At 37.0% G+C, this 14,557-nt stretch overlaps 1 protein-coding gene across 1 annotated transcript; it reads left to right on the forward strand.

The window, feature by feature from the left end:
• The first annotated feature begins 7,122 nt into the window (after positions 1 to 7,122).
• Positions 7,123 to 7,706, forward strand: LOC111241363. The gene is made up of 2 exons (XM_022778953.1): positions 7,123 to 7,426; positions 7,511 to 7,706. Exons 1-2 carry the CDS (start codon positions 7,257 to 7,259, stop codon positions 7,656 to 7,658), a joined length of 318 nt encoding a protein of 105 aa, XP_022634674.1. The 5' UTR covers positions 7,123 to 7,256; the 3' UTR covers positions 7,659 to 7,706.
• The last annotated feature ends 6,851 nt before the right edge of the window (positions 7,707 to 14,557 follow it).

The raw sequence follows: 14,557 nt of genomic DNA on the forward strand, positions 1-14,557 counted from the left end.
TCACCTAATGTAGACTTATTCTAATGTATGTAAACATCTTAACAAGTCTAACTTAGTCTAATAAGGGTAGGAAAGTGGTCAAAAGCAAAGAATAAGGTCAAACTCGAAATTTGACTCCTAAGTACCTAAAAAGTGAACTTTTAAGGTAAAAAATGGTTATTTCACCTAATGTAGACTTATTCTAATGTATGTAAACATCTTAACAAGTCTAACTTAGTCTAATAAGGGTAGGAAAGTGGTCAAAAGCAAAAAATAAGGTCAAACTCGAAATTTGACTCCTAAGTACCTAAAAAGTGAACTTTTAAGGTGAGAAATGGTCACGTGTATTAGAGTCATTTTGAGAATCTGTGTGCCTTTGTGGTTTTGGAACGTTTGTGCACGTGTATTGTGTCATGACAAACTCTTGAGCACTCTTTAAATGTTCATTATCCATCCTTTGTGCACAAACACAGTTTCAGTCATCACTTTTAGGTAAGTATTTTCGCCTGTCACGCGGACGACCCGGGTTCGATCCCCGGCAACGGCGCCAAAAACTTGTTACTTCATTGGCAAGTGTACCAAATCGTTCAAGTAATAAAACTGGTAAGACCAGGTATCGTTTTCCCAAGAGACTTGTGCAACACATGACAATTCTTCATTTTATAACTCAGTTAGACATAAAAGTGAACAAAAACACAAGAAACTCTTTTTTGGTATTTTTATCAAACAGTTGGTGTGCAAGGAATTTAACATAGTGTATTTACAATTTGTCAAGACTAGAGTTCATCCACTTCATTCTCATGCATTTACAAACAACTCAATTCCATCAATTTAGTGTTCAATTTCAGTTCTAAGTTCAAGTCATATTTTCCAATACATCAAGAACCACATTTCAAGCCATGGGTGATCAAGCCACAACAAGCATTGAGCATAGAAATCAAATACTAACATTGGAATGGAAAAGCATATGTATTAACATCACAAAATACACAAGATTCAGTTTATTACATCTAATCTCAACAAATAGGAAAAGCTCTCCATGGAGGAGAACTTAGGGTTCTACAAAATTGAAGAGATAGGGAAGAAATTGGAACCAAAAAGAAGATGCAAAGCCTTTCCCAAGGTCCTTGGCAGCTGCTCCATGCTCCATTTGCGCCTCCCATTCGCATCTCCATCTTCAATTCGTGACCCATCTTCTTCCTCAACCCAAAAGGGGCAAAATCACCATTGATGAAGCTTGAAGACCCAAGGAGGAGTGGGAGAGTTTCCCAACACCTCAAACAGCCTCCAAGGGCCTCTCTCAGTCTCTCTAGGTGAAGAATGAAGTGTAGGAGGAGAAGTCCCTCAAAAATCCCAAGACCCATGTTTAAATAACCCATTTTTGACATAACAGCGAGAATTCGCGCCCAGCTCGGAATTCTCACGCCCAGCGCCACTTTTCACTGCATCAGATGTGAGAAACAGCAACTTCTCGCGCTCAGCGTGGATTCCTGGCTCCCAGCCTGGAATTTCTGGCGCCCAACGTGGATTCCTGGCGCCCAGCCTGGAATTTCTCTGGACTTCTCACGCTCAGCCTGGATTTCTCACGCTCAGCCTGGGCGGTTTTGACAGCATTCTGAAAATTGAGCCTCTTGTGCGATTCCAAAGGCGTCCAACATGGGTATTTGCTTCAAATTGATCTTTTCTTGTCCCAAAACATGTTCTCTTGAGTTCTTGCTTGTTTTCCTCCACTAGAATTGCTTCCTAAACCTTTATTTCACACACTCAAACAAAGAGATTAGAGGTAAAAACAAGCATATACTAAATAAACACAAGAAAACTAGAAAACACACTAAACGTGAGGATAAAACAAGGTTATAAGCTAGAAAGGAGATGATTTTGCTACTAAAATGATGCTTAGATAATGGTAAGAATTAGCATTATCACGTGTATTGTGTCATGACAAACTCTTGAGCACTCTTTAAATGTTCATTATCCATCCTTTGTGCACAAACACAGTTTCAGTCATCACTTTTTCCTAAATTTTTGAACTCAACAAGTGATATTATGAACTGGACGTTTTCTTCACTGTTTCTCTGAGTGCACATGCTCCATTTGATAATATAGACCTGTTTGAAGTGTTAGTTGAATATTTAGATCATTGCTTTTCAAGTTGGCCACTGCAGTTCCATTTTTTTTGCCACATTTCTCATTCTTGTGCAGTTTTTAGTGCGTTTACTCTACATATTTGACAACCGTCATTGGCTGCATCCACTTGCTTCTGTGTCTTATGAACATTGGGACAAGTTTATTTTATCATTTAAAACTTGTATGTACTGCATATGGTAAATTACCAACCAATGTGCAAAATCACCATTTAAAACATCAATTTTGCTTAAAATTGGAAGTGGACCATTCATTTTCGGATGCAGAATGTTTCTTAGCTGTTTCAGTGTTCAAACATGTTCCAATTGATGATATAAAGTTGTTTGAAGGGTCCCTTAAACTGGTTAAACTCGAACACTCAATTTTGACCCTGAAACCACCATTTTCCAACCACATTTTGCTGCTCCAATGTGCATTCTACTTTCATTTTGCTGCTGCAGTGTGCATTTTCTTTGTTGTTTGATTAGAATTCAACATTATTTGGATTCCTTTGGTGCTGTCATACTGAATGTCCATGTATATGTTGTATGTTGATGTATATATTGTATATTCCTATGTATTGTATGTTCATTTATTAGGCTACAACTTCATTAAGTTAAGTAGTCATTTAAAATCCTATGGTACTACACACATTCTCAATGGAATGAGAATGGTAAAAGTACCTTAAACACTTAGCCTTATATGTATATGTGGAAGTAATCTATAAAATAGAACTTTAGTAATGTCAGAAAGTTGTCTCCCCCAAAGTTAATACACAACCACTTAGGATGTCTAAGGCATTTCAATACTGAGGACTTCTCTTTGGATGCCCTTATTGAAGGCCTGTGACAATAGTGTTCAAATTGCCTTCCATGTTCGACTTGAATAGTAATAGGTTTATTACTTATGTCGCATGGAGTGTTGCTGTTTTGACAATGATTTTGTTTGTTTGGCCTGTCACAGAACATGGCCTATTTTCTCAACCATCGTGCATGGATGTACGACCGTTGTTATAGCGGAAGGAGAGGTTTGAAGGAATCTTTTGTCATCGAAGTTGAAGAGTTTGTGAAGACTGCTCAACGATGTCAATATTATGCTATTGATGGAGGGATTCGATGCCCATCCATCAAGTGCGAATGTACAAGGATTTTGAAAGATGAAGATGTTAAAGTTCACCTATACCAAAAAGGGTTCATGCCTAATTACACGGTTTGGACATTTCATGGTGAAGAAATTCCTTCGACCTCCAATAGAGTTCAAAATCGGCTTGCATCAGGTTCGAATACTGTTCTACATACAATTGAGATAGATCACTTTGCCTATATGCAAGAGATGGTCGACAATGCTCTTCGTCGACATGACGAACAAGAAGCAAATGATAGTCATGATGAAGAGTCTCCAAATGAAACCACTCAGAGGTTTTACAAATTACTGACAGAGGCAAATCTACCTGTATTTGAAGGTTCATCTGAGTCCAAATTGTCAGTGTCCATTAGACTCTTGGCTGGTAAATCTAATTGGAACGTTCCCAATCAAGCAGTTGATCACTATACAAAATTGATTTTAGATTTGACACCACCAAACAATTCTATTCCGAAGAATTGTTATCAAGTCAAAAGATGTGTTTCAATGTTGGGATTGGAAGCCAAGAAGATTGATTGTTGTGTTAATGGATGTATGTTATTCTATGACAATGATAGTGGCAAAAATGATGCTTTGTTGGTTGAATGCAAGTTTTGTGGCTCTCCTTGATATCATACGATGCATGCAGGACGGAGGCAAAAAAAATCAATTCCCTTAAAGTCAATGTTCTACTTTCCCATTATTCCAAGATTACAAAGGATGTTTACTTCAATGCAAACATCACAACACATGACATGGCATGATGGTAAGAAAACTGAAGGAGTTTTGCGCCATCCTTCTGATGGTGAAGCTTGGAAGCACTTCAATCGTAAACATCCGTCCTTTTCTAGTGAACTGCGTAACGTGAGACTTGGTCTATGCTCTGATGGGTTTACGCCATACATTCAGGCGTCTGCATCACCTTATTCATGTTGGCCCGTGATAGTTACCCCATACAATCTGCCACTTGAGATGTGTATGACAAAGCCTTATATGTTTTTAACGTTTATAATACCAGGTCCATCTAATCCCAAATCAGGGATTGATGTTTATTTGGAGCCTTTGATTGATGATCTGAAAAAGCTATGGAATGGTGTTTGGACATATGATGTTTCAAGGAAGCAAAATTTCCTTATGAGGGCAGCTTTGATGTGGACTATTAATGACTTTCCAGCATATGGCATGTTATCTGGTTGGAGCACGCATGGTCGATTGGCTTGTCCACATTGCATGGAACATACAAAGTCATTCCAATTGACTAATGGTCGGAAAAGTAGTTGGTTTGATTGTTATCGACGGTTCTTGCGCATTGATCACCCCTTTAGAAGAAACAAAAAGGCATTTTGCAAAGAGCAAGTTGAAACGGATATTCCCCCGCCAAAGTTGACTGGATCACACGTTTGGAGAAGAGTGAAAGACTATCCAAAAGTCACTGAATGTGGACAAAATAGGATAGAAGGGTTTGGAGAATGGCATAATTGGACTAAAAGAAGCATATTTTGGGATCTCCCCTATTGGAAAGACAACTTGCTAAGACATAACCTGGATGTCATGCATATAGAAAAAAATTTCTTTGACAACATCTTCAACACAGTTATGAATGTTAATGGTAAGACAAAAGATAATGACAAAGCCAGAAAAGATTTACCTTTGTATTGTGCACGAAAAGACTTAGAGTTAAAGGCGCAAGGTAACAGTCGATTCTTCAAACCAAAGGCAAACTACACCATGTCAAAAGATGAGGCAAGAACAGTGTGTGGATGGGTCAAAGAGCTTACAATTCTAGATGGATATTCTTCTAACCTGTCCAGATGTGCCAATGTTCAAAACGGTACTATTCAAGGGTTGAAGAGTCATGATTGTCATGTATTCATGGAGACTTTCATCCCTCTTGCGTTTAGTTGTTTACCACAATACGTGATACATCCACTGATAGAAATCAGTAACTTCTTTAAAAATTTGTGCTGCACGACACTAAAAGAAAATTGCTTAAGAAAGATGGACGAAAATATCCCAATTATCCTCTGCAAATTAGAAAGAGTATTCCCTCTTGCATTCTTTGACTCAATGGAACATCTTCCAATCCATCTTGCATATGAAGCTTGGCTTGGGGGACCTGTGCAATACAGGTGGATGTATCCCTTTGAAAGGTTTATGGGAGAATCCAAACGTTCAGTTAAAAATAAAGCTAGAGTAGAAGGCTCAATTTATGCAGCTTACTTGCACAGAGAGACAACTTATTTTTGTTCACATTATTTCAAAAACTTCATGTTGTCCCCCACTAATGTCAGAAACGAAATGCAATGGCAAGCTGAACAACGTCAAGGTTCATTATCAGTTTTTCGACAATCAGGCCGACATGCCGGGAAAGAATTCACTCATTGGTTAACTGATGCTGAATTCAACTCTGCTCATNTCCATATCTTAATCAATTGCAGTGAAGTTAAGTCGTACCTTGAGTATGTTATCATCCAACTCTTACCTTTGCAATGCTTACATTGTTATACACTAATTCATTTCATTTGTACTAGCTCATTTCTTGTGGCTGAGCAAGTCGCAGAAGGAAATGCTTCTTCTAGAATACACTCAGAGTTTCCCCAATGGTTTAGAAATCAGGTCTGTACTTTTTCCTATGTTTTGAGCAAGGTTAATTTGACGCTTGCTTTAAAAATGAATTTGGTATCTTTGTAGGTTATTAATCAGACATTAACTCTCACAGTTCAAGAGTTAAGACATCTCTCCAATTGGCCAATGAGATGTGTGAAAGAATGGCACACTTACTTCATCAATGGTTACAAATTCCATACACATGAATGGTCTAAAGGAAAGAAAACAAAAAATTGTGGTGTGTACGTAAAGGGCCTTACAGAGGGTTGTTATGATGATTTCTACGGCATCATTCAAAAAATATATGAGCTAGAGTACAACAGCACTACTTCTCCAAACAGAGTTGTACTTTTTTATTGTGAATGGTTTGATCCTTCTAGAGTTGGTACTAGAGTTGATCCTAGGTTTAACATTGTCGAACTCCACTTGAGAAACAAATATAGATCGTTTGATCCTTTCATTCTTCCAACTAATGTCAGACAGGCTTATTATGTGCCATATCCACCATTCCACAATATTGACAAGCGGGGTTGGGCTGTAGCAGTACAAACCAAGCCTAGAGGTCGCATTGACTCAAATGAGGTTGAGGAAGATGTTGCCTACCAACTTGACCAAATGTCACAACCACAAGAAATTATTAAACTTGAACCTATAACCGCATTGCGCGACCCTGATGGTGATGGAGATGAATTAGAAGCACCTGCACAAGGTGATGATGATGATGATGAAGAAGAAGAAGAAGAAGAAGAAGAAGAAGAAGAAGAAGAACATGATGATGATGATGAAGATGATGAAGAAGAAGATGAAGATGATGATGATGATGATGAAGAAGAAAATGATGATGATGATGATGATGATGAAGAAGAAGAAGATAAAGATGAAGATCATGATGACGATGATTGAATTTCGACTATCTTAAATATTGTAGCAAATTGAACTATCATTTCAATAAAGTTATGTAAAATACAATCTTTAATTTGTAGTGATCCTTCCTTATTCTTTTTTATGCAATAATTTTAAATTCACTTTAATTTGTAGTGATCCTTCCTTATTCTTTTCTATTGTTTCACNTTATTTGTAAACATTTCAATGCAGTAATGACAGGAGAAGGTTCAGACCATCCTGATAAAGGAAAGGGGGTAGCAAGGCCTAAAAAAAGGCAACGGAAGGCCCCAAAGTATGTACTTAGGGTGCCTACTCCTACCCGTACTCGTGCAGTACACCCTCCCCCTACTCCTACAGTACACCCTCCTCCTCCTACCCCTGCAGTACACCCTCCTCCTCCCACCCCTGCAGTACACCCTACTCCTCCCACCCCTGCAGTACACCCTCCTCCTCCTACCCGTGTAGTATAGCCTCCTCCTCCCCTTGTGATTATTACCCCCACTCCTCCCCCTGTGATTATTACCCCCACTCCTCCCCCTATGGTTAATACCCCCACTCCTCCCCCTGACCCTACTTCTATACTTTCATCATCTTCTAGACCGCCTTCTGAGACTGCCACACCATTTACTGATCCAGATTCAGCTGGTGATGGTGATGATGTTGACCCGCCCCTCCATGATCGACCATGGATTGAGCCATATGGAAAAGGGTAAGACTTTAATCCCTTTTTTAACTTTGATAGATGTTTTAAATATTGTCTTATTTGAAATGACTTTTATTTCTTTATATGAAGGTTTATTCCATCCAGGATTGCTTCCCAGCCCATCACACGAATCATCAAGCAACAGTATTTGACTCCATGGCCTACTTGGGGAGCCATACCTATAGACGACAGAAAGCCATTCTGGGAGCGTTTTAAGGTGAACAACACTTTAAACTAATTATCATTCATATCTTACCATGTCTTAATCAATGTTTGTTTTGTTCATCATTACAGAACCAGGTGCAGTGGAAAATTGAACATGAAAGTCAAATACATAGAAATTTTCACATGAAAGCATCTCATCGGCTCTCAGAGATGTTTAGGGATGCCCCAATTACAGGGGAGCGCCCTTACTGGATGGGCGAAATTATTTGGAACTCTTTGCTTGCACATTGTAATTCAGTAGAGTTTCGCAAGAAGAGTGCTACAGCCCAGAGGAATAGAGCGTTTGAAAAGGGTGGTGCCTTGCATACTGGTGGGTCGATCACAATTCACGAGCATGTCATTCGTATGGTAAACTTTCTTTACTTTTCTGTTTCTTTCATATATAACTTAATTATATATTTTCTATCTCATATACACTAATAAGAATAAATTATGTTTCAGGCAAAAACTCTTGGACGGGCGGTCCATGTTGACGAGGTCTTTGCACAGACCCATGTTCGGAAGGGCACTAATGAATTTGTTGATGACAGATCTCGCAAGACTCATGTAAGCAAATAACACTCCTAGTATTAGTAATCCACATGATTATGTTATTGTATCATTCCTTGAAATTGCTTTTAATGTTTCAACAAGAAGAATTTTCTACGAGACTTTCACAGGTTAGATCCGAACATGGGTCAGCTCCTACACCGGATGATGCGAGTAATGCAAATGACGACATCCGTAGGACACAGTGCTGGGTCGATGTCGTTGGTGGGAAGAAAAAGGGACGAGTCTACGGTGCAGGACAACTTGCTGCAAACTATACATCATCGAAAGGAGGTACATTGAAGCACCAACCTTCTTCTTCTTCCACCCCTTCTGTTGACGAGGCCACCCAACGCTTGACACAGCTACTAGAGCAACGTGACCAGGAAAACCGTGCATTGAGAGAAGAATACAGTGGCTTGAGAGAAGAATACAGTGACTTGAGAGACGAGTTTTCAAGCTTCAAGTCCCTGGTCATGAGATCGCTGCCTCAAAGTTCAGACACTCCTTCCACTGTCCTTCCGACCCAGCCACGACCCTCCCCGTCACCCGCCCTCCCTCATAAGCCCAGATCAGTCCAGCCCGCACCAGTCCAGCCCAGATCAGTCTAACCCACACCAGTCCAGCCCACACCAGTCCAACCATCTATAGATGACCAGGACAATGAAGATGTTTCTAAAGACTTTGTTGAATTTTAGTATTTGTTATTGATCATAGTGATGTTAGTACATTTAGATGTTAGTACTAATATTATGATATTGGTACATTTATTTTTTCTTAGAATTGGATGATATTGCTATTATGATATTGTTAGAACATAATGGATGTTAGTACATTATGATGATAATGTTAGTACTTTATGATTTTCCATCAATGAACGGAAGGATTTGGGATGGACAATATATATGCAGGTCTGTTTGTGGATTGAAACTGTTATGCAGGTCTGTGTCTGTTGTGAACATGATATGTAGGTATGTGTGGTAGACAAGAAAAATAAATACAACACAATTTTCCCTGCATCAAACTGAAGGCTTTACCGAGGGCCAGAAGCCCTGGGTAATTACCGAGGGCCAAAAGCCCTCGGTAATAGTTAGCGACAAGGTATTTACCGAGGGACTTTCGACCGTCGGCGGGCCCTCGGTAATGGGTCTTTACCGAGGGCTTCTGGCGTTTTCCGAGGGATTGTGGCCTTCGGTAATGCCCAGGATTACTGTAGTACCCTACATCGTTTGCTCAAAGGCAGTACCTTTAATTAATATGCAAAGTTGATGTCGTTTTCAAAATGGTTATTTTCCCAAAAAAAAAACAATGCAATATAATACAAAAGAAACAAAAATATTTTTTATTTTGGGAAGTCCAACATGGGTTGACGTTGTTCCTACGTATTCTCATGTGAGAAATCAGAGGTATGTAGTTCTTTTGAAAATATGTTTGAAAAGTTTATTTGGGAAATTTTTTGGAAATATGTTTGAGAATTTTTTTGAAAAATAAATTTGAAAATGAAAGAAATAACTTTGGATTTTTGGGAAATGGACCTGACAAGGACTAGCCTTGCCCCTACGTATCTTCACTCTTGATTGAGAGAATCAAGGATCATATAGTTCTTACTTTTTATCATTTGAAAAGGGTTGATATTTTTCTATTTTTGAGATTTTATGGTTTTTTTGGTATTTTTGAATTATGTAAAACAAGTGTCACAACATAGACAATAAGTTAGACACGAAATAAGTGAAAGATAAAATTATTTGTGATATTTGTAGAGTTTTGTAATTTTTATGATTTTTGACTTGATTATAAAAATTCAAGATGACAAAAAATAATCACACAATATTTTACCCTTATTTGGAGGAAAATTATCTTTTTTTCATTTTTTTTATTTAATTATCAAGTAAATATGAGACTTGACATGATAATCAACATTTTTAATTTGTATGAAAAAAAAATCAATTATCAAGCAGATCTGAGACTTGACATGATAATCAACATTTTTAATTATTATGAAAAAAAATTCAATTATCAAGCCAATCTGAGACTTGACATGACAATCAAAATAATTAAGAAAAATGTAATTATCAAGTAAGTATGAGACTTGACATGACAATCAAAATTATTATCATGAAAAAAATTCAAATATCAAGCAAATCCGAGACTTTAACATGATAATTGAAATTATTGTGATTTTTTATTAAAAAAACAAAAACGGGCTATAAGTGAAAATGTAGAATAAAAAACAGTAAAACAATTAAGAAAATGTAGAAGTATAAAAAACAAAATTTAAAAGGATAATTCAATCTAAAGAAAAAAGGAGGTGAAGGAATAAAAACCTAGATGGAGAAAACAAAAATAGTCCAACTAAGATGTAGGTGAAAATGGAAGCTATAAGATATGAAGATGGTGATGTGGAGGGGAAGACATGTGTTGAAGTGTTTGATGATTGTGGAGTATGAAGAAGGAAAATAGGAAATGAGGATAATATGGTAAGACTGATGAAAGTAAGGTGAGAATAGAAGATAATAATGGTGTGGAGGAAAAGGGATATGTTGTTGAAGAATGATGGAGTGGGAGAAAACAAATGTGTGCGTATGTGAAGATATGTTGTGTGTCTATGTAAAAATGGAGTGAAGAGTACATGTGTATTTATATAGTTATAGATAGAGAAAGTAGATGAATAAAAATAATATAATAAATGAGTGGAAATATTAGATGAAATAAAATATAATAAAAAAGTAAATACTAAAAATTAAAGTGTAAAATAAGTTAAAGAAATAATATAAAAAGTGGGTGGAAAAATTAAGTGAAATAAAATATAATAAAATGTGAATAGAAAAAGTTAGTGTGAAAAATAAGTGAAATAATTAACATAAAAGGTGGGTAAAAAAATTATATGAAGAAAGTGGATGGAGGTAATGATATAATGGTGAAATTAGGTTGAGAAAGTTGGTGAAGAAAAATAATATAAAATGTGAGTGGAAAGAGTACAGGAAAAAAATAGATGAAGGAAATAATAAAAAAAGGCTGGTGGAGAAGGTGGTGGATCAAATATAATTTAGAAAAGTGAATGGAATAAAAAAAAATTAGTGTGAGAAATTAATACAAAAGTGGGTGGAAAAGTAGATGGAGAAAATGGATGAAGAAAATAATAAAGAAAGGTTGGTGGAGAAGGTGATGAATAAAATATAATTTAAAAAGTTAAATGGAATAAATAAAAGTTAGTAAGATAAATTAATATAAAATTGGAGTGGAAAAGTACATGGAGAAAATGGATAAAGGATATAATAAAAAAAATGTTGGTGGAGAAGGTCGTGGATAAAATATAATTTAAAACGGTAAGTGGAATAATTAGAAAAGTTAGCATAGAAAAAATATAATATAAAAAAGAGGTGGAAAAATTAGATAAAAAAAAAGGTAGATGATGTGGAGGACGATATGGAGGGTGATGTGGAAAGTCGGGTGAAAATAAAAATAGGGTGGTGAGGAAGTAAAAAAAGTGTGGGATTATTTTGGGCCATTGGGCTAAGGGTTAAAAATGGAATTTGGGGTACAAACAGTAAAACAAATAGAATTTTTATTTTTTTATTATTTACTTGTTATCTATTTATTTTTGTGATGAATTCTATGTACCCGGAAAATATTAGTGTTGACAGTTGCCATTCTTCACTTAGATTTTATTAGATAATATGAAAATTTTACATTTTCATATTGTCGTAGTAAAAGATAAGTAAAGATAAAAACACTAATTTTGTTCAGGTTTCAAAATGAACAAAGAAGAAAAGTGATATAACGAGGAATTTCCAACAAAATATGTACGAGAAGGAAAGAATTGAAGTACGCAAACCTCGTGGAGGGCGCTCTAACCCTATAGATGAATGAGAATTGAGGTCTACAAACCTCTTCGTGGGAACGTTAATCTTATGGATGAAGAAATTATGTGTTCTAACCTCGTGGAGATTATGTTGTACAAAGGAGAACATGGATTTGACCAATGCTTTGCAGAGGGCCGAAGTACCAATGATAGATTTGAATTCAACGATTGCTTTGCAGAGGGTTGACATCTCAAAGAAAAGGATTAGGTTCGACCAATGCTTTATGGAGGGCCGAAATAGCAATGATAGATTTGAGTTTGACCAATGCTTTGCAGAGGACTGACATCTCAAAGAATTGGGTTCAACCAATGCTTTGTGGAGGGTCGAAATATGAATGATACATTTGAGTTCGACCAATGTTTTGCAGAGGGCCAAAATACCAATGATAGATTTGAGTTCGACTAATGCTTTGTAGAGGACCAACATCTCAAAGAAAAATTGGGTTCGACCAATGCTTTATAGAGGGTCGAAATACCAATAGTAGATTTGAGTTTAACCAATGCTTTGTCGAGGGCCGACATCTCAAAGAAAAAGATTGTATTCGATTAATGCTTTGCAGAGGGCCGAAATACCAATAGTAGTGCCCGAAAAAACTGGGCTTATAGTGTTAGAAAAAACTGAGCTTGGAGTACCAGACAAACTAGGCTTAGAGTGCCAGACAAACTGGGCTTAGAGAGGTCACCAGGATTCGATCATTGCTTAGTAGAGGACCGACATCCAAAAGGAGAATCTGAAATTTACCATTGCTTAGCAGAGGGCCAAAGAAATTAGTGATCATTCCTTTGGAGAGGGTCTTGATTAGAATCATTATCTTCATTGAAAATTTATCTTCATTTGAAAATGGATTAGGCCACTGCCAAAAGATAGCCTATATTTATAGCATCTGGTGACCATTACCGGTCTCAATCTAAACATTTTTTCATTCAAATAATTCATTTGAAAAATGGATTAGACCACAACCAAAGAAATAGCCTAATCAAAAGCGTCTGATGACCTTTAATGGTCTTGATCAAAACATTTTTTTCATTCAAAAATTTCATTTGAAAATGGATTAGGCCACTACATAAGAGATAGCCTTTATCCAAAGCATCTGCTGACCATTACCGGTTGATAACGGTTCAAAAATCGTTATTTTAACAGTTGAATTTGATGAAAAACACACTCTTTATAACTTAGAATTAGCTTGAAATCATGCATTTTGCTTAAGTTAGGAAATAAGAGAGTCAAAGGTGGTTTAATTGGTTTTATGCTTGGTTTTCTCATGATTTGGCAAATTTAATCTAGAATTGAATAAAGGAGGTTGAAGGAGAGAAGAGTTGGACTCAAGAGAATGTGGAAAAGTGAATAAACGAAGAATCGCAGCCACCGCTCAACGCTAACCTAGCGCTAAGCGCCAGCCTCTTCAGATGGATATGACACAACGCCTAAGAGTCTCTAGGGAAATGATACTCAGACTTACCGTTTATTTTTACTTGATACGATTTAGTACACTTGTCGGACCCTTAATACCGGTCTCAATCAAAACATTTTCTTCATTTACAAATTTCGTTTGAATATGGATTAGGCTACTATATAAGAGATAGCACTAGTGCAAAAACGCTGTTTAACGTCGGTTAATTTTGGCTTTTAACGTCACTTTCACAACTGACGTCTAAACGGGTGACGTCCATGGGACGTCGGAAATCCTCTCAACCGACGTACATATAAACGTCGGTTAACGATACCCACCGACGTCCATATAGGCGTCTACTTATACCCACACCGACGTCTAATTTCTCTATATAGACGTCCACCTATGCATAAAACCAACGTCAAGATGAATATATAAAGAGGTTTAAAGTGACATTAACCGACGTTTATGTTGTTATGGACGTCTGACATGTCATTAACCGACGTCTAACATCGACTTTGTGTTTTAGTACAGTTTTGATCCAGGCTTTCGGTAGCATTGTGTAACACTCTCCTCTCGCTAGTTTCCCCACAAAAAACCTTGCGTCTTTTGAATCTTCTAGTCCTTTCAACCCAAAACAGAACCTGGGTCCATGGCTACTTCTAATTATTCAACCGCAACAGAAAAAAATTACGGTGTCGAGAAGTAGACAAGGACCCAAGTTCCATTTTGGGTCGGAAGAACTAGAAAACTCAAAAGATCGCCACTCTTTTAGTGAGGGAACTAGCAAAGGGAGAATGTTGCACTATGTTACCCAAAGAGTGGATCAAAATTGCACTAAAACACAACACAAAAAAGCCAATTTATATCAGTTGAACGACAAGATAATCGATAAAAAACTAAAGAAAAATTAAACGGTAAAGCATAAGAAAAACCACGCACCTGGGATGAAGAGAGAAAAAGGAGAGGACGAAGACAATGACGTTATGAGAAAATACAATGCAATGCTGGAAGAGATAAAAAGAAGAGGTGCGCAAGGGAGTAAAAGAAGAGGAGAAGCAGAGAAAAAGGAGAAGACAAGAAGACGCGATCAGAAACTTAGAGGTTAGTAGGGTGTGCGGAGTATTTAAA

The sequence above is a fragment of the Vigna radiata genome, chromosome 1, assembly GCF_000741045.1.
Source record: "Vigna radiata var. radiata cultivar VC1973A chromosome 1, Vradiata_ver6, whole genome shotgun sequence".
Lineage (NCBI taxonomy): Eukaryota > Viridiplantae > Streptophyta > Magnoliopsida > Fabales > Fabaceae > Vigna > Vigna radiata.